Genomic DNA, 25,580 nt, shown 5'->3' on the forward strand with positions numbered 1-25,580 from the left:
GACCACTGAGCTTGAAGACAAGAGGGACCCAGAGGTTGTATCAACAAAAAGCGGGACCGAGCAAGAGCTGTAGTACTCCAGTAGTCAGGATTTCAACTCTCGCCATCAAACTTTCCTACCAAGGTCTGCCACCACCTTATTCAGAACTTTTTGGCTGTGTCCTTTCCTCAGCACCCGAAGCTTGTCTGTAGGAAGCCCGAGCCGTGCACTTAAGAAAGGCTGGTCTTCAGGACAGGATCTCTCCATCCCTCTTCTCTGACAGGCAAGAAAGCAAATCCCTTCTCTCCCGAGCGGTCTTGCAGGAAATGACCTACATTCTTTTCTCTCTGACAAACTCCTGGAGTGCAAGATTACTTTCTCTCATTTTTCACTTGCCTACAAAAAGGCAAGTTAAATCCCCATTAAGAACGGGGCTTCAGGTGCCAACTGTGCAGGTCTCCGTGCCAGCTGTGCCTTTGAAGAGCAAACGGCCCGGCATTAACCTCTCCCACCGCTACAACCGCAGTCTCCTTGAAGGACTGACCCCATCAATCTCAGCACAGTTCCTACAAGCGGACAAAAAAAACGCAAGTAAAATATGACAAACACCCATTGACCCAAAGTGACAGCAACACCCTTTAATTCTCGGACCGAAGTGAAAGGCCGTAATGGAATTTCAACATGTTTTGTTCCAAAATAAAGAGGTTTTGATATTATATTCTAGGATTGACCATATTATTCTGCTACAAACCCTGCGGGCTCCGGGGCTGGCAAAGATGGTGGAGACTTGGCACTTCAGCCTTCACTCCAAACCCATCAGAAGAGATTCTTGCCCCGATGCCGTGTCCCCTCCGTGCAATTATTTTCCAGCCCAGAGGAGGGCGATCCTCCCCCCGCCCCAGAACATTTTTTTTTTCCATCAACGACCGGGAGAGATAGCACTGGATTCATTTCTCATCCATGACACAGGCATTCATTCCACACGCTGTCATGCCAGGACACACAAAGTCAGAGCTTGTTTCTGCGAAGAAAAGAGCCTGGAAATTGCTCTGGCTGAATGTAAAATGGAAATTCAATAGCACGAGGAATTTGGAGATTCTGGGATCTGCTTTTATCCTGAACTGGAAAAAAAAAAAAAAAAAAAAAAAAGAAACCACGTCGAAACAGAGAGTCACTGCAGAATGAAAAGTTTGTTAAAAAAGAGCTTGACATGAAGCGAAATATTTTGCATTCCTGAATAAAATAGAGTTGTTCAGAAACCAGGCCATTCGGATGCCTGTCAGGGTTCAGAGCCGGGGCTGCTGCGCCCACGGTGCACCCTCAGGGCGGGCATCTCTGGGTACCAGGGCGAGGAGACCCGGCTGTGCTGTCGGGGGGAAGGGAAGCTGATGCCCCCAGAAACGGCTTTGCTGGGTGGCAGCAGAGCATAAAATTCCACCCTCCCCCCAAGGAAATGCTGCTGTTTGAGCTGGTTTGTCTCAGTTTTCCAGATGGATTTTCCTAAGTGGCTCCAGCAGATGATCCATGAGAGCTGGCAGTCCTGGACCAGGACTTTTCAGGCTGGGACATTCCCTGGGAGCACCGTGGCACTTCATCCACTTAAACACGCTGAATGTCATTTTTGGTCACCCAAATTTGTCAAATGTGGTTATTTTAAAACGCCGTTGCATTTTTAGCTCCCTTCAGTATAAAACCACTTTGGCATCTGCAAGAAGTAGGGAGATCTCGAATAGCTCTAATAAATCACTTCAGGAAGAGGAAATGCAGGTAGTGGTGAGGGACAGAGCATGGTTCTGTGGCTGGAAGGAGATGAGGAAGGTTGTGAGCGCTGTGGAGGAGGACTTTAGCTGCCATCCTGTGTGGCAGGAGGCAGTTCTAGAGGACCTAAGTGGATGGAGTGAACCTGGTGCTGTTCAGACACTGTCCTGGGCTACTCAGGTGACTCTCGGGGCTGACCTTGGGGCTTGTCTACTCTTGGGGCTTCTACTGCACCCACGGTGCACCCTCAGGACGAGCATCTCTGGGTACCAGGGCGAGGAGACCCGGCTGTGCTGTCGGGGGGAAGGGAAGCTGGTGCCCCCAGAAACGGCTTTGCCGGGGCAGCAAAGTGGCAGCAGAGCATAAAATTCCACCCCCCAAGGAAATGCCGCTGTTTGAGCTGGTTTGTCTCAGTTTTTCAGATGGATTTTCCTAAGTGGCTCCAGCAGATGATCCATGAGAGCTGGCAGTCCTGGGCTAGGACTTTTCAGGCTGGGACATTCCCTGGGAAGACGGTGGCATTTCATCCAGTACCGCAGAGAGCGTGCCACTGGGAGGAGGAGTGTGCCAGGACACGTCGCTGGATTTCAGCAAGAGGGTGATGACAATTCCTGCAGCCGGCCACGCTTCGGAAACTGCATCCTGCGGTTTCCAACAAACCCTTTTAATCTAATTCATACTGGTTGCCATCTGGGATGAACAAATGTTCAGGTAGCCTTCACCTGACTCTCCATTTTTCTTACCGAGCTCTTCATCTTATTACACTCTTCCCTTTTGAGGTTAAAATCCCAGCCTCATTTCTCTTCCTGTACAAGTTCATATCCCCTCCAATACGCTCCTTTTTTTGCTGCATCTTTTAGGAGACCGAACACCAGGCTATATTTAGTGAGGACATCAAGGATGTCGGTCCCTTGGTGTTTTCCCTGTCATTTTCTATGTCCTTCTACCAAAGCTAAACCTTTTTCCGATTTTTTGGCCACTGCTGTGCGCTGATGTCTTTGCCGAAGCGTCCTTGATAACTCCTAGCTCTTTTCCTGAGAGGTTGTAACTAATTCAGAGCCCATATTCATGCAAGCACTTTAAATTGCTTCTGGGCATGTGGACGTATCACCACCTTTATGACTTTCTTCTAGCTTTGATTGATAACAATTCCCCGGTTCTGCTTGGTCCTTCCAGGTTTCTCAAATACTCTTAAATTCTCAACAATTTAAATATGATGAGTAAATCAGGAAAATTTCCCACCTCAGTGTTCACCTCTGCAGAGGATCCTCAGGAGTCCTGTGGTGCCACCCTGAGGCACAAAGCTGCTCCCGCTGCTCCCAGTAAGAATGGACTTTTGGGGAAGAGATATCCAGCCCCTTACCCTTCCCCAGATAACAGCAAGGGAAATTCCCAACTGTAGTATGTGAAAACTTCAAACCAATGATCTTCATGTGAATCTATGGATCGACTACTCCGATTTTTACTGAATTATTCTTTTGCTGATTCTGAGAGGATCACATTTTCCCTTTTTCAAAGAGGTCTCTCTCCTTAAGCGTATAAGACTGATGCAAAAAAAGGCTGATAAAGGGAACCTGAAGCTGACCAAAAAGTGCTGTCAAATATCGAACCTAAGCAATAGTGGAAAAATATGTATTTCTTCCACTGATATCTTCACTTAAAATTATTATTCCAGTTCACTGTAACAGCGAGGTAAAGAACAACTCAAGGAGAAGAGTTTAAGACTGACATCGCTGCTTTTCAGTGCTAACTTCACCTTCAGAGGGTCCTGTAATATTGGAAACCAGAGGGTTAAGACAAGCCACTTTTTGAAAAGACAACTGTCCTACTCTGCGATGTCACATCTGCATCTAGAGGGAAACAACTGCACGGAATACCCAGCTCCTCTTGCAGAAAGAGAAATGCTCATTTGGGCTATCTGGGCTGAAAGGAAGGAAAAGGAACCCACACGCAGAAAGATTTCAAGCCTGGGCATTCTGAGGGTGGCTCAATTTGATCCTTCTTGGAAGGGATTTCCAGTCCTTTACGTGCGCTACTGTCAAGGCTCAGCGGATTCCTCATGCCTCAAGATCTCAAAGGACACTCGTGGTGAAATGAGACACACGTGGTCCAGGCTTGACAGCAGGAACCCCAACTCTGCTACGCTCTGCTGAGTCCCACATATCACCACCACACACACAGCTTGCTCCCCAACAGGAGATATTTGGTACCCACCGACTGAGAGTCTTTTGTCCTTGTGCAGCAAAGGAAAACTTTGAGTCTGCGTGTCCAGCTGCTGGCTTGTCCTTCTTCCAGGCGGTGTCTGTAAATAAAGGGCAGAGTATGCATATGAGGGCAGGCAGAACATGGAATCAAGGAATGGTTTGGGTAGGAAGGGACCTTAAAGACCACCCAGTTCCATGATGGGGGGGACACCTCCCACCAGACCAGGTTGCTCCAAGCCCCCTCCAGCCTGGCCTTGAACCCCGCCAGGGATGGGGCAGCCACAGCTTCTTGGGGCAACCTGGGCCAGGCTCTCACCACCCTCACAGCAAAGAAGTTCTTCCCCAGATCTCATCTCCATCTCCCCTCTTCCAGTGTCAAACCCTTCCCCCTCCTCCTATGGCTCCCCTCCCTGATCCAGAGTCCCTCCCCAGCTTTCCTGGAGCCCCTTGAGGGACTGGAAGGGGCTCGAAGGTCTCCTCGCAGCCTTCTCTTCTCCAAATAGTAGGATCCAACACAAAGTCACACAGCCCACACTATCACTGGCAAAATGTATGCTAAACCACTTTCTTATATTTATCCTGCTCCAGCAGAGACAAGGAGACAGCACACAGATTAACAACTCAGCTCATTTTGTAGGACAAGAAGGTCAATAATTTGCTGTTCTGGCCAAGCCTCTGTATTTATATCCATGGTGACCTGCTTGAATGATGGCCATAATGAAGCTACTGTTGTTTTCTATCTGCTGGAAGCAGGATGTCCAGGAGGACCTGGTGCTCCAGATGGAAGGAGGGTCTACTGGTAACCTGGCAGCTGCCATCGTGTGCCACGGTGTACGAAAACTCTGCCCCAGGGGGTGGGAATGTGACAAAAGACCCTGAGCACTTAGTAGGAGAGGAACTGTGCAATTTGTTTTTTCCCCAATAAATAGCTTCTTTGGAAAAATATACTTATTAAACATAATACAGTCTCAGAACTCAAACAATTCGTACTCTTTATTCAAGTACGGTGCATAACTTTAATCCAAAAGGAAAGCAAGCTAAACGTTCTCTTTCAATTTAGAAAAGGTTAAAAAAAAAAAAAAAGAAAAAGGCTGAATACAGAAGGTTTAGCTCAACCCACATTCGGTTTATATGACATTTCCATTTCAGCTGCAAAATTAGCTAATTGGACAACCCTCTTTCAAACGAACTATAGCTGAGTTCACTCCACCGCTGTGAGCTTGTCCCAGTTACTACCTTTTGCAGAGTTTGCAGGGTTACATTAAGACAGTCCCTTATTTTTTTCCTGTTGTAGCCACAAACACTCCTCAGATCAAGCCAGGCTTTAGTGGCGTTGAGGCAGGTGACTGTGTGACCACCGTAAGAAAGTCCACAGCTCCTCTAATGCTGTTTTTTGGTTTTTTTTTAAAAATGTCAACACAGACTAATTCAATACAGGTAAGATCAATCAAAAACCAACCACTTTTATTTTCTGGCGGGTGATCACATCAGGCAAAGAAGAAAAAAATGCTGGTAAAGGAGTATTTTCCCCGCAAAAGAAGGAGCAAATCCTGCAGGACAATCCATCAACTTAGAATCATAGAATTGTCCAGGTTGGAAGGGACCTTTAAGATCATCTGGTCCAACCGTCAACCTAACCCTGATAAAAACCATCACTAAACCATGTCGCTAAGCACTATGTCAATCTGTCTTTTGAATACCTCCAGGGATGGTGCCTCCACCACTTCCCTGGGCAGCCCATTCCAAGGCTTCATAACTCTTTCAGTGTAAAGATTTTTCCCAATATCCATCCTAAACCCCCCCCTGGTGCAACTTGAGGCCATTTCCTCTTGTCCTATCGCCTGTTCCTTGGGAGAAGAGACCAACCCTCCCCCGGCTACACTCTCCTTTCAGGGAGTTGTAGAGAGTGAGAAGGTCCCCCCTCAGCCTCCTTTTCTCCAGGCTGAACACCCCCAGTTCCCTCAGCCGCTCCTCATCAGACTTATTCTCCAAACCCCTCACCAGCTCCGTTGCCCTTCTCTGGACACGCTCCAGCCCCTCGCTGTCTTTCTTGGCGTGAGGGGCCCAAAACTGGTTACAATCTCGAGTCCAGGATGCTGTTGGCCTTCTTGGCCACCTGGGCACACTGCTGGCTCACGTTCAGCCCACAGTCGACCAACACCCCCAGGTCCCTTTCTGCCAGGCAGCTCCAGCCACTCTGCCCCAAGCTTTTATCACTGCATGGGGTAACTTGTGCCGGAGTGTTTTAAAACAACTAGCTATAACTCCCAAGGAAGGCTCCAGAGGAGGAACGGGAACAAGAACGTCCCAAGACGGAGCTGGCAAACACTTTGCTCCACCAAATGCCAAAGAACTTGGGCAGCGACGCAAAGAACTTCACTGCGGGGGTTGAACAAGCAGGCGCACTCTGAACTGTTTTCACTCCAACTTTTCCCCAAATTCTTTCTTCCCGAGGCTGAACTTCCCTGTGTTTGTGGCAGCTCTGAAGCCAGTTTCTTAGAAAAGCCTCAGCAATTAGCTGAGCCGTTTGTTTTGTTGTTTTATTTTCTTAGCTCTGCAAGAACATAAAAAGCCCACACACATCACGATGCCACTGGTAAAGGAGAGCCACCGTGGAACAGAGTCAACAGCGACAGCAGAGTGATAAAAAAGGAAGCCAAAGTTACGTATCTCCTTAATGTGATAAATAAATCAGGATTTTTCACAAGTTAATGGAGAAAATACGGCTCAGGTTAAGTATGATACAAAGGTGCAACTACCGCTGTATATCAGAAGGCACGTATCACTGCAGACCAAGGGATTTCAATGGGAATGGCTGGCCCCCAGCATCTTATAAGATGCTGAAAAAGGCATCCAGAATAATAATAATCCAGAAAAAGGCAGAGAATTTTATAGTATATCCTTTGGAAAGGATTACTTTAAGCAAGCGGCGGATTTCAAAATATATTCTTTGAAAACAATTACTTTAGCAGCGAACACATAGTAACGTTTTAAGTTTCCCTTTCACATTATAGCCTGCAGGGTTTTTTATTTTGCTTGTTAACATCTGGTAACGCTCTCTTCCCGGAGTGAAAATGTGCAAAAAGAGCCGGCACAAGCTCCCTGAAAACGTTATGCGCCTGGAGGGAAAAACCTGGCCACGGCCCAAGGGACAAACACCTTCCCTCAGTTGTCTGGGATCTCAAAACTCCTCACAAGGGAGATCGTTTCGGGGTTGTTTTCATTTACTCATAAGTTCTCCGGCAAAACAAAACAAAACAAAACAAAAACTTTTCAATTTGTGGTGCTCGGTTTCCCTTCGGGAAAATAACACGTTGAGTCAAAGAGCTTTGATGTAGTGGGGGGTATTAGATCCACAGTGTCGTCACAGCTTCTCGTCCCCATCTCCCCGGGAATGTCCCGGTCGCAACGCAGTAATCTCACACGGTCGGTTAACGAGGCCCTAATTCCGAATATTCAAGGCTAATTTTAGTATATTGGAAAGGGTAGGAAAAATGTCTTAGATTCTGCCATTAAAAAAAACGCCCCTCCAAACAAAACTCGCTGCACGGTCCTTAGAAAAGTCCAGTTTTTCCTCAAAAGGGCAACCTGAAGGATGCTTTTTACAGACACTGGAAGAGCACGTATTCATAACGCCCCTTGAATAACGCATTCCCAAGGAGAAATGCAAAATTCGCAGAGTATTTTTTCAAAGCCTCATTTTTTAGCCTTCAAAACCTAATGCCCTCAAGTCCTACAAAGCCACATTCCTCGCTGACAGTTACATATGTCAAGGCCGCATAAAACAAAAAACAAAGGCTGTTTGTGTTGTCCTGCTACTGGAAAAAAAAAAAAAAACAACCTTCTGAAAAATGCCTTGCTCGCTGAAAAAAAGAAAAAAAAAAAAGCTTTCATATCCCCATCCGAGTAGCTCGAAGATGCAATCAATTCTTAATTAAAAGACCTGACTGCCAACACAAAAGAAACTGCTTCTTGGCCAAGACCAAGAAACCTCAAGGCCAAAAGGTCGTATATTGAAGACAAAAATAAAGAAGGAAAGGGGTTTTGGAAGGTGGTGCTGCCTCAATCTATGCAAAATTTAAGCACTGGGTGGCTGTTACCAGGCAAAATACTGCTACGGGATGGAAAAACAGGCTGTCGTGGTCAGCACTGGCTCAAGGGGCTCGTAAGGATTCACAAATCCAGTGACTAAGGCAGGATCCAGCCAGATCCCGTGTTGTTTCGCCTCCTCTGGCTACAGATGCCCACACACAGCACCTGACAGTCTGAGCCGCCTTCTTCCAAACATCACCCTCACCAAAGGGAAGCACCGCCTGAAGCTGACTGTTCCCCAAAACAAAGCAAGGAGAATGTCAAGAACAAGGAAAAAAAAAAAGCATAGCAACTCTTCCAGAAAGGGTTTTACCGCAGGTTGTACGTCCTCAGGTTGCGCTGTCTTCTTTTCGTGGCACGCAGTTTGACAAAGGTCCGGCCTGTCGGGTCGAAGACGCAGAGGACAGTGATGCAGACGCTGAGGATGACAACCCAGTTGCACACCACCATTCCTGCAAAGACAGAAGTCAGGGGCTCTGCTCGTAAGCCTCGGCAGCATCAGTCACAGAATCCCAGAATGATACGGGGTTGGAAGGGACCTCTGGAGATCATCTCCTCCAACCCCCTGCCAGAGCAGGTCAACCCAGAGCAGGTCCAACAGGAACGTGTCCAGGCAGGTTTGGAATGTCTCCAGAGAAGGAGACTCCACCACCTCTCTGGGCAGCCTCTGCCAGGGCTCTGCCACCATCACAGGAAAGAAGTTCCTCCTCATGTTGAGATGGAACTTTTCATGGTCAAGTTTGTGCCCGTTTCCTCTTGTCCTGTCCCTGGGCACCACTGGAAAAAGACTGGCCCCATCCTCCTGACACCCACCCTTTAAGTATTTACAGGCGTTGATCAGATCCCCCCTCAGTCTTCTCTTCTCCAGACTAAAAAGACCCAAGTCCCTCAGCCTTTCCTCATCAGAGAGATGTTCTAGTTCCCTCATCATCTTTGTAGCCCTTTGCTGGACCCTCTCCAGCAGTTTCCTGTCCTTCTGGAACTGGGAGAACTGGACCCAGTACTCCAGATGAGGCCTCCCCAGGGCAGAGCAGAGGGGGAGGATGACCTCCCTCCACCTGCTGGCCACGCTCTTCTTGATGCTCCCCAGGACGCCATTGGCCTTCTTGGCCACAAGGGCCCATTGCTGGCTCATGGGCATCCTGTTGTCCACCAGGACTCCCAGGTCTTTTTCCACAGAGCCGCTCTCCAGCAGGTCACCCCCAGCCTGCACTCGTGCAGGGGGTTATTCCTCCCTCAACCTTGTTGAATTTCATCGGGTTCCTCTCTGCCCAACCCTCCAGCCTGTTCAGGTCCTGCTGTGTGGCAGCACAGCCAAAGGAAAACCTCTGGAAAGGCTTCTAAACCACAGCTGGGTTTTCCAGCTGTTTCAGGAGACTGCCCATGCAGAAGGCCATTAAATAGCCACCAAGTATCTAGGGGGGCTGCAACATTAGCATCATTTTTCCCCCCAGGGGACTGGCGGAGATTGAGAAGGAATTCCAGGAAAACAGTAAAACCATTTTAGAACTGAAGAGGAACCGAGTCTCAGAGATTTCCCCTTCCATGGGAACAGGAATTCCCGCCTCAGCGCAGACAAACGAACAACTGTTCTGAGCAATACCGGCTCCGGAAAACAAGCCCCACGTTTACAGCCCCAATCCAACAGTCAATCCTCACAGGCGTGAGTGAATTAGCTCTCCCGGGCGAGGGGATGTCGGCACAGACACAGGAATGCACACATATACGTATATGTTCCACATACGTACCCAAAGTGACGCTCTTGGCTGTGATATCATTGCAGGAAGCGTAGTACTGCGTTAGCCAGACGATGCCCACAATGGCATAGACAAACTCAATCACCAAGATAGCTGGAAAAAAAATAAAATAAATAAAAAAAAAAAAAAAAAGGAAGATAATGGATAGTAGCAGCGTCTCCCCAAGGATTTACAACAGCCCCTCCCAGTCTTCTGGAGAGGAAACCCAAAGACAGGTTGTTTAGCAGGACAGTAGCACAGAAGAAATGATTGCAGGACTGGGCCCCAGTGGTTTGGAAGGTGATATTTGATAAAATGAAGTAAAAATGTAATGTGTCCTTAACACTAATTACTCCTAAATGACACAGGGACCCCACGTGCACAGACCTGTCAGTGCCTGGGCTGTATTAGGGGTGTGAAGCGATGGCTGTCCCTTCCGTGACAGCGGAAAGCCTCCCTTAGCTAACGAGAATCACCAGGTAACGCCACCTAGGGCTTAATTAACCACCTCAAACAGCTGCCCGATTCAAAGATATGAGATAAATAGTGTGCATCCGGGATTAATCCTGCTTATTACACTTAGCAAATGTTCCCAGCACCTCTGCCCTTTGCAGTCCTGCCAGTAATAGGTCCCAGGACACGGTCCTTAAGGAGTTATTTACCGGTTCCTCGGTTTTGCACGTTACCGTGGTAATGAACAAGAAACCGGGGGCTGACAGGGGCTCCCTGAAACAAACCAAAAAAAAAAAAGATGGGAAACACTGCTCCTAAGTGTCCATCCTCACAATTCCTCTACACGCTACAACCCCAAAAGTACAGGAGGGAAAACAGCTTGCTTAGTAACACCCAACAAGCTTTTGGTGGAGCCGAGATTGAACCCACGTTCCAGCCGACTAACCCTCCGCCCTCCTTATCTACGTGTTGGCACAGTATCTTTTCATAAGTGGCTTCCTAAAGCTTCTCACTGGCCTGGAAAAACGAGTTCAAAGAGCCACAGAGCAAATAGTTTCCAACAGCAGCGGGCAAAGAACCAAGGCTGGACTTATCTTCTTAACCAAGAAGAACCAGCCCAACTTCTCTTCTCAAAGTGAGCTGGGCTTTGCCCGCCTCCGCTCGTCTCCCCTCGGAGATTACCTGCTGCAGGAGAATAAATGAGATTTTTTTTCTGGGTTCATATTGGAACTTTTTCCCCAGATTCACATGCGCTAAAACAGCACAGGCTTAAAATGGGACAGTCACATGGACCTTGCCCACACAACGGTCACGCTCCTATTTCTATCATCAAAACCGACGAAGCCATTAAGAATAAAAAGCCTCACCAAATAAGCACATACAAGACTCAAGATACAGTGGAAAAACAGATCCTGAACACATGTAGGGTTTAAAGGCAGAAAAGTGGATGTTTCTCGGGTAGGAAAATAGCTCTTTGGATACTCTCTACCTCCCTTGCCCCATTTAGTCTGGTTTTAACACGTGTTCCTCAAACTGTCGGGCTCTACGTGCTTCCCTAGGGAGACTGCAGTGTGGCTGGCAAACTAGAAAGGTTTGTTTGCTATTCACATTAATGATTTGCACTTAGCACTCAAAGGTGGAAATATCTCCCAGACAGAGCTTTAGAGCTCCCAGACAGGCAAAGTTACACATAATTTTAGCGAATTCTGCAGGAAAAACAACCCAGCAAAAAACAGAGGTGCACAAACATGAGACGCTTTTTTGGGAAGGGTCCGACTCTGCATCTCCAAAAGATTTTTCTCTTAAAAATCTTCACTTGGCACAGAAAAATCTGATGGGAGTTTCTGTACCTGGAAGGCAACAGAACAGAAGAGGGAGGACAAGCTAAAAGAGAAGCCGGGGAATGAGATAACAAGGAACAATCTCTTTTCTGATCTAGTTCTTGGTGGGTGAGTGAAACAGGAAATGTTTTTAGGGAGACAAAATATGCACCCAGAGAGGATGCAACCAGTGAGCAGGTGGTAAAACCTATTTATCTCCTGGTGCCTGGAGGGGGAGTATCAAAGTGGAGGGTGCTGGATGGAGAGATGCATCACGTGCGAGTCAAGAGGTCAAGTACGTGTCTCAAGGTGGGTGGGTGTAGATTTAAGTGTCTGTAGGACAGGGAAGGACACGCACATGCCTCGCGGTCAGAACCACCACGATTTACATGGATATAGGCCCGTATCATAGGAAAAAGGGTGGAAAAAAAAAAAAAAAAAAGGTGGGGGAGAGGTGTAGATGCATCTCGCAGATCTGTGTGGCGAGACAGAAGGGGAGCATATTTGGTTAGAGGAAAAGGATGTACCTGCATCACAAATGAGGATGACAAGTTAAAGGTTTGCTAGAAAGATATTTGGGGCATTGCATGAGAGTCTTACAGCAATGACAGGGTGCAGTCTATGCGATGTATTCAGATGCATATCACATACAAGTGGCCATCTGGATGTCTTTCAGAAGCTGTGTGTTTGTCAGGGTGTGGGGAGAGAAGTCTTCTGCGCTAGCAGATGGCAATGTGGAGGCTGAGTCATTAGGAGGCCTCAGGCCGCTGCCTCTTACCCAGTCTGACATAGAGCACATACTGCATCGAGTCCCGGGGCTCTGTGTAGAGGATACTGCCTCGCATGCTGAGCCAGATGATTGCCACCTCTGCGATCATACAACTGAGCAGGATGCCCAGGTAGCCTCTGCCGTGGTCCACCAGGTTAAGCGAGCAGGTCTCGTTGGGGTTGTACACCAGCCCAAAGAGCACCACAGAGAGGATCACAAACCTGCCAGTCACAAACCAGTTTGTTACCAGCAGTAAGCCAAAGCAAGCTGCACGTAATATCCCATACCTGCTCTCCTCGCAAAGCTACTGAGGACGCTCAGTGTCCCACAGCTACTTATAATTAATATTAATTTGGTCTGGAAATCTCCTCCCCACAAGCCATCCAGAGGCCCTGCTACCCCAGTCAGAACAATTTGATCATCTGTGTTAAGTCACATTATCCCATGGGATTTGCCATTCCAATTGTTTTTCCTGAGCCCCTGGTACAGAAATACAGCCCCAAAACTCCAGTGGACAACTTTGGGTAGCACTGGAGGATACAGGGAGCTCTGATCAGGCTCCCTCTTTGGAACTGGAATTATAACTTAGAATAGAACTTATCCAAAGAACCAGAAGCTGGAAATATGGTGGTGTCTGTCACAAATGCCCCAAACAAGCCTTCCAGCCGCATGTATAAGCGCAGGAAGAATTACAGCTGCGAGAAACAGGAATAGCAAAAAGAATTCATGGGAGAATCGAAACCGTGGTTCTGCCTTTCTCACTTACCAGGTGGTATGCAGGAGGAAGAGGAAGACGGCGGGCAAAACCAGGTCATCGCTGCCTACAGACCAGCGACGGCGGAACACGACAATCCCTGGCATGGCTAGCGGGTCTGGGGAAGTTCAGCAGGCACAACACTCACCTCCTGGAAAAAAGAAAAAAAAAAAAAAAAACCAGAATCAAAGATGCTGCTGGACCCTCTTCCAACCCCTCAGGAAAGCCCCCACAACCCCACAGCAGCCCAAGGACTGCACCTGAGAGCTGTTCTATTTAATACCAAAGACGGCAGAGCTTCTTCCTTCCGGCACCAGGGGGCACGGCACACTCGGGAAGGAGAGCAGAGGAGAGGAACCTACAGTTTAAAGAGTGGGATGTATCAGGTGAAGCAGGTTTGTAACTCACTGAACGTAATCACCCAGCTCCACTTCACAAGATTATTTGGAATCCTGTTAGGGCTGCATGTCGGTCAGTCACTGGGGGATGCTCTGGACAGGTTATACTGGCTTCAGCTCTAAAGAACTCAACTCAACACCCGTTACCAACGTTCTTCCACAAGCACATCTACTGCCTTGCATCTTTCTTGTCCAACAATTCCTTCCCTCCCTTGGCTCGCCAAGCCAAAATACCCAGTAGAAGTTAGCGGCAGCATCCAGGGAAGCTATTGACTGGTTAGACTGGTTATTGACTTAGAGCTGAGGGAGCAAGCTCCTAGGAGATGCCTCACTCGACCATCGGCTGTGGAGAAGCACCCTGCCAGCTCCACATCTCCTTTGTGTTCACGCTGGCCCTGACAGGCACTAACAATTAAAAGGTCGAAGATTGAGGGGCTGGCTGTTCCTCCTCCCATTTTGTTTGTATTCCTATTTTTAAAGATTCAACAACCCCTTTTTTTTTTAAAAAAAAAAAAAAAAAAAAAAAAGGAACAGCAGCGGTGTAAGTCACAAGACTCCACAGGACTATCCAGACACCTCCTCCCAACATAGCTCTCCCACACCATTTCAATTCTGGTGTACCTACTCCAGCCTGCTCCAGTCCAAGCCCACCACACCGGAGCGGCTCCGTCCTTCCCAGCAGCACACCCTACCTCCCGTCTGTATTTCTTGCACAACGTGCTTCAACCACAACCCACAACGACGACTTCTGTTTGGTTTTGTCACCCTTTGGGTTCCTGAGCTCATGTCTAAGTTGTCTACCCACGGCCACCAGCGATCTTCTGACCCCAGCAGTCATTCCTATGCCTCTTCCACACCCTAAATCCCGTCACACTCCTTTAACTGTCACCCTCCCTGTGCTACCACCGACCAGGGGACACCACACAGTGGCCTGTGACTCTCCACTCCGAGCCAGCACCTCAAGAGCGCCAAGTTCTCCCAACTGATGGATCTCGGTTCCAAATCACAGCACTTTTCCTCTTCTAACCCCCCTGACCTCCCAATTTTCATGTTCACGCACCGCTGCCAGAGCGCTCCATCCACAACCTGCTGTGACCACGATGCTCCAAAGATCCACCTCCAAAGTAATAACTCTTCTTACTGATCTGACAATTTGCCGTTTGGCTCACGGAGGCAGAAATCAAAGCATCCACACTTGTTACTTACGATATAATTGGGATTCCCAACAGCATTTCGGAGGGAATATCACCGTCATACCTCAGTGAACCAGGCAAACCCCCAAACTTGTATGTTGTGTCTTTAATTTAGTGCTCTGGGTTCAATTAAAAAAAAAAAGGGGGGGGGGAGGGGGAGGAGTGACATGATCACATTTAAACTAATTTTGGAACCTTCCAAGTAAGATAAGTGTTGGTTTTGTGACAGAGCACAGACTGTATCCCAGCAGAACAGAAACTGCCCTGTCCTACTAAAAACTATTCATCCCTCAGGTGTGGTTACCCCATCCCTTACCTACACCCCAAAACAGAGGAGTCTCCCCCCTTGTACCGACACCCACGGCCGGTGGACTGGACCTTCCTACCCGTTTCACTCACCAAATATTAAAAACCTACACAAATCTTTCACACTTTCCGGGAGGTTCCATAGTTAAGGGGCTGACACACTTCCAGTACGTTACTCACTTGGGTGAAGGAAACGCTCTATTCCCCAAACAAAGCACATGTGAAATTACAACACCAGTTGGATTCACACTTCCTCAGCACATAATAATCGGAGCACTCAGTACATTGCAGCTCTACCTTCAAACTGCTCACTCCTCTGGCCATCTGGCGACTTCTAGCCTTGCCGGGAATAACCCGCCTGCCTGGTATGTGCCACGGTTTTAAGCGCTTATATCTTGAGTATCATTAATTCTACCCAGGATATAGAATCATGGAATGGTTTGGGTTGGAAGAGACCTTAAAGATCATCCAGTCCCACCCCTCTGGGCAGGGACACCTCCCACCAGACCAGATTGCTCCAAGCCCCATCCAACCTGGCCTTGAACCCCTCCAGGGATGGGGCAGCCACAGCTTCTCGGGGCAACCTGGGCCAGGCTCTCACCACCCTCACAGCAAAGAACTTCTTCCCCACATCTCATCTCAATCTCCCCTCTGTCAGTGTCAAACCCTTCCCCCTCCTCCTATGGCTCCCCTCCCTCATCCAGAGTCCCTCCCCAGCTTTCCTGGAGCCCCTTGAGGGACTGGAAGGGGCTCCAAGGTCTCCCCGGAGCCTTCTCTTCTCCAGGCTGAACCCCCGCAACTCTCTCAGCCTGTCCTCACAGCAGAGGGGCTCCAGTCCTCCCAGCATCTCCGTGGCCTCCTCTGGCCCCGCTCCAACAGGTCCAGGACCCTCCTGTGCTGAGGACTCCAAAACCGTACACAGTACTCCAGGTAAATACGGGGACACCCATTCCAGGATGCCCATTCACTCTGCCTCTGGCCACCGCAGCACCTCCCAGCCAAGCTCAGACCTCAATTCCCACTATCCCTTGGCTGCATCCCACCAACGCGCTTTCCACAACTCTTCCACCTCTCCAGACACAAGCAGTCACGCTCTGCCCGGCTTTCACCACCCTCCCCCAGTTTAAGAGGCAGGGTACCAGCAAGAGCAAACATCTGATGTTAATTCTTTATCCACAGCAACAGATGGGGACGGAGCATAGCGGGCTGTCACTCACTGTCACACGTGAGAATACTCATGGTGGGACTGTCACTCCTAGCTGTGTGGTTACTGGGTTCCCAGTACACCACAGAAAAAGTCCCAATTAATTTTCAGACTGTCTATAGAAAATGGAAACCAGGAGGTGTGGGGCCTGGGCCCCAGTTTGGAAAGAAGGGAGGCGAGAGGAGGCCTGAGACTGTAAAGCCCACAGGAAAAAAAAGGAAATCTCTCAGTGTGAGGACTCTCTGGCTTCATCCCAGGAGTTGCATTTTAAGATGATGAAGATAGGATTTAGCAAAGGGATTGGGAGGAAAGCGGAAGGTCAGAGTGCAAATAGCACTGAGACCACTGACCCTAGTTTTGCAACAGTGAGAACCCCTTACACCACCCCTAAAATTGCTGCAAAGAGTGAAAAATTCCTAAAATTTCTGCAAAGAGTGAAAAATTCCCAGGACCTTGAAAGCTGAACCCCAGTGAAAGCTGTCCCAAGCTCCCAACACTGAAATTCAGGGGGAAGCATATTCAGGGACAAGCTTTGTGTGCAAGAAGTCCAGAGCCCTTGACCCTCCGCTCAAAGGAGCTACAGAAGCAGAAATCTTACATGGCACGTGGTCCAGCCGCTGCGCGTTCTTCTCTCCCGTGAGGGTATTTCAGGAAAAGTGTATATCCACAGAGACAGACATCACAAGGGGAAGGAGGGAACAGCAAACTCTTCTCGCAGCCATTGAAAATCCCACTCGGCAAAGGGCAGGATGGTGGGGTGGCTCCCTGCCGAAGGAGCCGGGCATCATCTTCACAGCAATTCCCTCCCCTCCCAAGACAGCAACCTCATTTATTCATCGGGGCTGCTGAAAGCCACCGAAGCTGGGGTCGTGACTCCCCCCTTTCCACACCCCCGGCACCCTCTGGAAGGAAGTGACATCATCCCTATTCTGAGGAGATTGTATGTGAATTGTGGGAAGGAGGACCGGGAGCGAGAGCAGGCGATGCTGGCAGAGATGCAGAGCAATGGGAGAGAAGGAAAAGCCCTCCAGCAGCAAGAACAGCATCACAAACCTCCTCCCTCTGGCTGCCGAGAAGCTGGAAGGACTGGGAATGCTGTGGGCAGGGATTCAGGATGGGTCTGGAGCCCCAGTTGTGTGTGCGGGAAGCCCCTTGGTCCCAGCAGGGCTGGGAAAGGCTCAGGGGCCGCTGGTGTCTCCCTCTGGCATGGACTGAATGGCCAAGGGGTGGGAATTGGACGAGACACAAAAGGGGCACAGAGAAGGGGCCACCCCGGTCACAGAAAAGAGAGACTGTTCCAGAGGAGCAGCCTCTCCCGGGGCCTTTTCAGCCGTTAATTCCTTGTGACATGCTCTGGGGTATGACAGGATGTGGGGGAAGGGGAGAATTAGCCGTCTGTAGGGGAAGGCTTAAGGAAAAGAGCAAGGGAGAAAAATGCTACAGCGAGACAACATTCCAGCTAAACCTCGGAGATTTAGCCTAATCCAACATCCCATCACGTCTGACATTAGCCTCAGAAGAAGGTATATAAGTAAATACAAGCTGAAGGCAGCCACAGCTGAAGGAGAAGGGCTGAGAAGATCTTAAACCGCAGGAGACCACCCACACCACGCCACCGCCCCAGGAGAGAACCAGCCTCTCCCCATCCCGAATCCACACACGCAGGATTTGCTCTAAGCTCACAGCATCACACAGGCACCCGAGGCGCGTTTGCACCCACAAAACCCACTACACTAACCCCCGGCAAACCCTCATCCCTGGATCCACAAGGGATGGCCACGGACTCACTCAGCATCCCTACCTCCATCACCCAAAAAGCCTTCTCCTGGTCCCCAGTCAGCCTCCTGCAGTTCAGACCATCACTTGTTACTGCTGTCGAGCAAAAGATGGGAGGCCAACACCACACTGATATCAAAAATAGTTTCTTCCGACTTTGACAGACCCCAAATTCTGCCTGAACTCTGGAGTCCTATGGTATTATTCACCCTAACTCCTTCAAAAGGGGTTCAACTGTTTAAAGCCCAGCAACCAGACCTTCATCAACCATCCCTGGAGGTGTTCAAGACCAGGCTGGATGGGGCTTTGAGCAACCTGGTCTAGTGGGAAGTGTCTCTGCCCAGAGCAGGGAGGTTGAAACTCTAAGATCTTTAAGGTCCCTTCCAACTCTAACCATTCTATGATTCTATCTTTTGGGCTTTCCTACAGAAAGCCCAAAAGAAAGAGGCTTTCTAGGTCTTGGCTCTGTAGATGGTTGCAGAAGCCACTACAGGACAAAGCCCTTTGCTGCTCTGCAGAAATCCAGCGACGTGTCCTGGCACACTCCTCCTTCCAGTGGCTCCTGCAGTACTGGCTGAAATGCCACTGTGTTCCCAGGGAATGTCCCAGCCTGAAAAGTCCTAGCCCAGGACTGCCAGCTCTCATGGATCATCTGCTGGAGTCGCTTCAGAAAATCCATCTGAAAAACTGAGACAAACCAGCTCAAACAGCGGCATTTCCTTGGGGGGTGGAATTTTATGCTCCTCTGCTTGTCTGTGCTGCCCCGGCAAAGCCGTTTCTGGGGGCATCAGCTTCCCTTCCCCCCGACAGCACAGCCAGGTCTCCTCGCCCTGGTACCCAGAGATGCCCGTCCTGAGGGTGCACCGTGGGTGCAATAAAAGCCCCAAGAGTAGACAAGCCCCAAGGTCAGCCCCGAGAGTCACCTGAGTAGCCCAGGACAGTGTCTGAACAGCACCAGGTTCACTCCATCCACTTAGGTCCTCTAGAACTGCCTCCTGCCACACAGGATGGCAGCTAAATTCCTCCTCCACAGCGCTCACAACCTTCCTCATCTCCTTCCAGCCACAGAACCATGCTCTGTCCCTCACCACTACCTGCATTTCCTCTTCCTGAAGTGATTTATTAGAGCTATTCGAGATCTCCCTACTTCTTGCAGATGCCAAAGTGGTTTTATACTGAAGGGAGCTAAAAATGCAACGGCGTTTTAAAATAACCACATTTGACAAATTTGGGTGACCAAAAATGACATTCAGTGTGTTTAACCGTACAGCTCCTGACCCTTAAACATCTGCTGGTTCATAAAATACAAACCCTTCCTCATAAAATACAAACCCTTCCTCTGAAACAGTGCTTCACTAACAGATAGTAGGCTTCCAGCCCCTTAAGTCACCCTTACCTGAACCCCTCATCCTTCCTGTCCTCATGAGTGTGTCCCACGTGGGGTTTCTACCCCAGGTTGGGTCCATCGCCCCTGCAGCTCCCAGAGACCTCCTGTTCCCATTAAACACGCCTGTCTATAAGCACTTACTGGACTTGACGGAAATCATCAATTCCAATTTGGCTCAAGCTCCATCAGTCCTTGTCCAGCTATTTTTAAGGGTTTTTTATTGGAGCTCTCTCTGTTTCTGAGCTTGGGTTCCCCTCACAATCTTGGAATTGTTCTTCCCTTGCAGGGAGAAGGGGGGATGCGGTTACATCCATCCAGAGTGTCCCGAAGCTGGCCAAGAGGAATTTCCTTGCCAATATCCGCACATACACAAACGCATCTCTCCTCCAGCACCTCCTGCAGGACCCAGTGTGCGGCGTGAACTGGGTGGCAAGGTCTGGCCCTGTCTATCTCCCCCTTCTACAATTCACCCGTAACAACCGTTAGCGAGAAACAGCAGAAATAAGCCTTAGGACAGATGGGAAAAAAAAAATAATAATTCCCAAACTTTCAAAAAAAGTGCCCTTCCAGGGTGGGGAATATCTCCGAGCATCTTAAAAGAGGGAGGAACAACTCCTCAATGTGGAACAGAGGTTTGTAATACGATGTGGGGATAAATTACACGGCAGCAAAGGAAGATGAGCCCTTCTGAGACAGGGCTGCCTTTTCCAAGCGGCAGAAGATCTCTATTGCGAGCAATGCCTGGAAGGAACTGCAGGGAAAGCTCCTTTCCCTGAGGGGGAGATGCTACAGCAGCTGCCAGAAGGTTGTGAGGATAGTTCTACCACAACTGAATACGATTAAGGGAACAGATCTGTACTTTAAAGAATATTGTATGTATTACTGTAACATCTAAGAGCCTTATTTACAACCGAGCCATGGAGAGCAGGGAACGCTGGCAAAAAAATCAATGGGGTCTTTAATTTTGGGATGTCGACTTCACATTTTAAGATTCTCCTTTATAGTCTCCGCTTTTCCAAGGAGAAGGAAATAAAACGAGCCAGCGCCAGAGCCATGGGACTAAACCATCAGGTTTGAGAAAGGAAAGGTTCAAAAAGCCTCTTGTGGCTTGGCCCATTTCAGTCGCGGGTCCCCCAGGATAAGGCCATGGCACCACAATCGTCTCCCTCCAATGTCATCGTTACAGAACTCGTATGATTAGGTTAGATCTGGAACTACGATACTGCCACAAATACCCAAAATACATCTCGGAGAATAAACTGACCTTCAAAACCCAGGGGACCAGAACTTATCTGTACATCCCACCAGCTTAAATCCTAATCGCTGGCATAAATATACCCTTGGAAGCGTAACGGGGACGGTCACAGGAATACACTGGTAGTCACAAGAACAGACTGGCCAGTTCTCGGCCCAACGCTGGCCCATCTGGGCTTATTCCTCCCTAATATTTCTGCACAAAGCCCCTTTGCCTCAGGCAGCACGAACACATTGAGGTGTTTTCAAAGCGCACGTTCTATTTGCTTAAATCACAGAACCACAGAATGCTATGGGGTTGGAAGGGACCTCTGGAGATCATCTCCTCCAACCCCCTGCCAGAGCACGTCCACCCAGAGCAGGTCCAACAGGAACGTGTCCATGCGGATTTGGAATGTCTCCCGAGAAGGAGACTCCACCACCTCTCTGGGCAGCCTCTTCCAGGGCTCTGCCACCCTCACAGGAAAGAAGTTCCTCCTCGTGTTGAGATGGAACTTCTTATGGTCAAGTTTGTGCCCGTTTCTTCTTGTCCTGTCCCTGGGCACCACTGGAAAAAGACTGGCCCCATCCTCCTGACACCCACCCTTGAAGTATTTATAGGCGTTGATCAGATCCCCCCTCAGTCTTCTCTTCTCAGACTAAGAAGCCCCAAGTCCCTCAGCATTTCCTTGTAGGAGAGAGGCTCCAGGCCTCTCATCATCTTTGTAGCCCTGATCCATCCTCTTTCTCCAAACACCTCTCACCTTGGGTAGAAATAGCTCTCACGTGTCCCACACCATCTTCAAATATGGACATCTCCTACCTGTTACCTCCTTGAACCTCGCAGCCTTATAATTTATACCCTCAAACTTCAAAAGCCTCTTATCGGAGGTTTTTCTTAAACGGTTCCTCTTCTCTCATGAGAAAAAACCACAAATCCTGTCTCAAAAGCTCACTCCTAATGCAGAAGATTCAGTATCACATTGGGTTTTCACTCCAAACTGGTTCTTTTCCCCATAGAACACCACAACCGCAAAGGATCCAACGCTGACATATCCCTCGAGCAATAGGGAAGATAATCCCAGATAGTCTAAGCCATTAACCCAGACACCAAAATTCACAAGTATTTTTTAAAACAAGACACCGGCATTAACATATTTAAGTCAGATTTTGGGCTCTGCACAGGAACGGTTCTAGTTTTCAAGCATTTTTCTGCACCTGCAAGGATTAGGACTTTTCCCCTAGGAATAACATGAGAGAAAGCGATCATTTAAGAAAAAACAAGTTGGCAATATCTTTTTTCCTCCGTTCAACGGAATCACACACAGACACGGAATACGCGAGGGGAAACCAGGCAAAATACTCACTTTTAGCCTGGGACAGCGGCACAATTTGCTTTTGGAGGCTGCCTTGAGCAATAAAGCTATTCTTTGTAAAGCTGAGATACAAATTGAGTTGAAATGCATTTTCTGAATGATTATTTTGTGTTCTAGAGACGCTAGAACAACCAACGTGTCTGCTTGGGATGTACCTGTCCACAGCGGTGGTGTCTTCAGGGAAAAAAAAAAAAAAAGGCATTATCTTGCAAAACTCATTGGTTTTAGTGCAAGTGTACGGAAAGGTTTTAAGTAGAGTGAAGTGATACCAAAATACTACTATTCACGGCACTTATTCACTCCCCTTTTTCTCCAACTGGGATACTCCACAGGCCAGGATTTGTCCACGGGCAAAAAGGAAGAAGTTTGTAGGGCTGAGCACAGTCCTCCTCTTAAAAGCACTTTAATTAAGTACATAAAGACAGCAATCACCAGGAGATGTTTCAGCTGCCCGAATTAAAGGAAAAATAATATTCCGAGAGGGATGGAAAGAGCCTCACCCTCACAGCTCCAAGATCGCTAGATCGTTTCTCCTTGACCTCAGGAGAAGCCCAATTTAACTCCAAGCTTCAGATTCGTCAGACTCCAGAAAATTAAAAGTCGTCATGAATAACTGGTCAAGAAAGAAGTTGACAGATAAGCTTACCTTAAAATAAATCACTTTACTGAAAGCCTAGGAGTGGAAAAGGAGCACAATCCGAGTCTGCTGACACTAATTTAGTTAAAAACAACACCCAATCGTTGTATCAATGCCGACATATCTGCAACCCACCTACATTTTGTGCTAGTGAAGCCCACAATCTGAGCTTTCTGACGATTCCAAGCTCGAGCAAAAATAATGTCCAAGTTGCTAGGGGGAAAAAAAAAAAAAAAAAAACAACGTATTAAAAAGTGAAACTAATTTTGTATTTTAAATAGAACTTGCTGTTCTACAGGGTAATAAAATCTGCTAATGTTTAATAGTCGGCAACCAGCGACAAGAAAAGCTTGGCTTGAGTGACGCTTGGGAAAGATGGGGGGAAAAGATAATTCGATGAGCTCTCCTAAATCCGTAGATACAACGAGCACCTCGCTTTCCAAACCACCGAGCACCCCAAGTCTGACAGGCATCCGCTGGGAACGCAAACAACCCCAGGCCAACCCACACTCGCATTTGTGGTACAATAGTTTAATTTTTCACTGGACACAATTATTAGGGATCGAAGTTCTTTGTTTTGGTTGTAATATCCCATGGCTGTATTCAAAATTTGTTAATTCACGGTTGTAAACCACACAACCGTTAATTTGTCTATAGGAAAAACAAAGGCTGGGGTTAAGCCAGTCAGGGCAGAACGAAGTGGTAAATGGTACTTAGGAAAGGAGTATTTTGGATGTAGCTGACTGCTGCCAATCTGACAGCCTCATTTCTTTAGGCAAGCTATATTTTTTCCTCACTACGATACCGGTAAATTCAAATCTGTCAGTTTTACTCCACCCTGCAATGCTTATCAGATCAGCCACCTTAAAAAAAAAACAAACCAAAAAAAAAAAAACCAACAGGAGAATAATAAAAAAATCAGGAGGAGCATATTTCAAGGTGTAAATAAATATATTCAGCGACATATCCCTGCTTCAGCTAATCTTGAAGCCTTGAAGCCTTTAGGAAGAGAGAGGAAAAACTCAGCCACACTGAAAAATAATTGCCTTTCTACGATACGACAGGCAGGCTCCCCGGCTTCTTACTTTACGCTAGTGGGCAAACAGTTTTCCCAATAACTTGACTCATTGCTTCAGGAATTCCCTAGAGGATGAGTCACATCCAGGGAAAGCCACCAGTCATTTTTACGGGAACTAAAGGGACCACCGCTGCCAATATGAGAAGAGTGAAAGAAGTGGGAGAACAGAAAAATCGGTGCCAAACTCAGGGAAAAAACTGTGCGGTCAACACCACCACTCTTTGGCAATCCTTCCCGGCTCCTCTCCCCAAAAAACGTGCCGGCGAGAAGCCGCGCACACCCATTCAAGCAGCACCAGGCTCTCGAGGAAATGGAATCGCTGTGGAACGGTTTCCTCCGTGTACAACTGCCAGGAGAGAAGGAGGAAACACCGGCTCCACTCATGGACCACTTGATACAGGAAGGGAAGGTGGTTCTGGAAGGGCAAGATGCTAAGGTTTTCATTCAAATTGCCTCTTCTCCCTCCTCCCTAGCACTGGAGGGGGTATAATCAGGATTAATAGGGACACACGCAGAATTTCAGGGCCTCTAGATTCTCACTTCACCAGGGTTCACAGACCACGCTTCTTTTTCAGCTTCACAACCCACAACAACTTATCCTGGGATTTTTCCTTTCCCACATCCCGTTACAGCACAGGAAGGACATGGAGCTGTTGGAGCAGGACCAGAGGAGGCCACGGAGATGCTGGGAGGGCTGGAGCCCCTCTGCTGTGAGGACAGGCTGAGAGAGTGGGGGGGTTTAACCTGGAGAAGAGAAGGCTCCGGGGAGACCTTAGAGCCCCTTCCAGTCCCTCAAGGGGCTCCAGGAAAGCTGGGGAGGGACTCTGGATGAGGGAGGGGAGCGGGTTTGACACTGAAAGAGGGGAGATGGAAATGAGATGTGGGGAAGAAATTCTTTGCTGTGAGGGTGGTGAGACCCTGGCCCAGGTTGCCCAGAGAAGCTGTGGCTGCCCCATCCCTGGAGGGGTTCAAGGCCAGGTTGGAGGGGGCTTGGAGCAACCTGCTCTGGTGGGAGGTGTCCCTGCCCAGGGCAGGGGGTGGCACTGGATGGTCTTTAAGGTCCCTTCCAACCCAAACGATTCTATGATACTAAGTGGTTGGGCAGGTGTATCCCCAGTTGCAAGTCAAAAACGCTCAGAGTCACCACTGTGTGACAAGCTCTTTGGCAGACGACACCCTAATGCACCTCTTTTTAATACAATTTGTAATCATTAAAGGTGGATGCTAACCATGTGAAAGACCCAGGCTCGACTACATTGGAAACTGGCTTCTAAGCACCCAAACCTTACTCAGATACACTCTATTCTCTTTTTACTGGTGCTGCCTGTTTATTTCAGTGATCTCTCTCAATCATGTCCCCAGTCGTGGGACCCTGGACCAACAGCTCCGTTTCTAATCAAACGTCTGGTCTCTACAACATTTCTCTGGTCTCCGACTTTTTTACATTTGCACTAAAATACATCCCTGCTGATCTCGTTGGATGGTCTGTGCCTCCGCTTGCGTTCGGATTCCCACTTTGGCTTCGTGTTCTTTACTTTGGGCAAGAACGTTCCTGAATCTTACACTCTTCCAAATCAGACTGAAAAGATTGGGTCACGGAGGTCACGCACCCCAAAGGCCACGCGTATTCTGTCATGTCCTTAAACCACCCAGGATGAGTTCTGAACTTAAGAGCCTTCTCCAGGTTATTGTAAATGACTCAAACAATTAAGTTCTCGCTGCTTTCCCCATGTCATTCACCACTAAGGATTGCTTCTTAGAACTCGCAACGAATTACCCTTCGCTAAATGTTCTCCCATCGCATCTCTACTCCCACGAACGGCTCCACGGATGCAGTTAACCCATTTCACAACTGCCTTTTAACAGGTCACTCCAAACCCACAAAATTGTCGAAACCCAATCCGTTGGGTTTTTTTTCCCAATGTTCT

At 48.4% G+C, this 25,580-nt stretch overlaps 1 protein-coding gene across 1 annotated transcript in view; it reads right to left on the minus strand.

Moving 5' to 3' along the window:
- Positions 1-13,171, minus strand: part of DAGLA (diacylglycerol lipase alpha) — a 39,622-nt gene extending 26,451 nt beyond the window's left edge. The window contains exons 1-5 of the mRNA XM_074149210.1: positions 13,077-13,171; positions 12,320-12,531; positions 9,782-9,883; positions 8,347-8,485; positions 3,952-4,039 (exon numbers count right to left, since the gene is read on the minus strand). Of these exons, the coding sequence (XP_074005311.1) occupies positions 3,952-4,039; positions 8,347-8,485; positions 9,782-9,883; positions 12,320-12,531; positions 13,077-13,171 (636 nt within the window). The remainder of the gene's footprint in view (positions 1-3,951; positions 4,040-8,346; positions 8,486-9,781; positions 9,884-12,319; positions 12,532-13,076) is intronic.
- Positions 13,172-25,580: the final 12,409 nt, after the last annotated feature.

The sequence above is a fragment of the Numenius arquata genome, chromosome 6 (genome assembly GCF_964106895.1).
Source record: "Numenius arquata chromosome 6, bNumArq3.hap1.1, whole genome shotgun sequence".
Taxonomy (NCBI): domain Eukaryota; kingdom Metazoa; phylum Chordata; class Aves; order Charadriiformes; family Scolopacidae; genus Numenius; species Numenius arquata.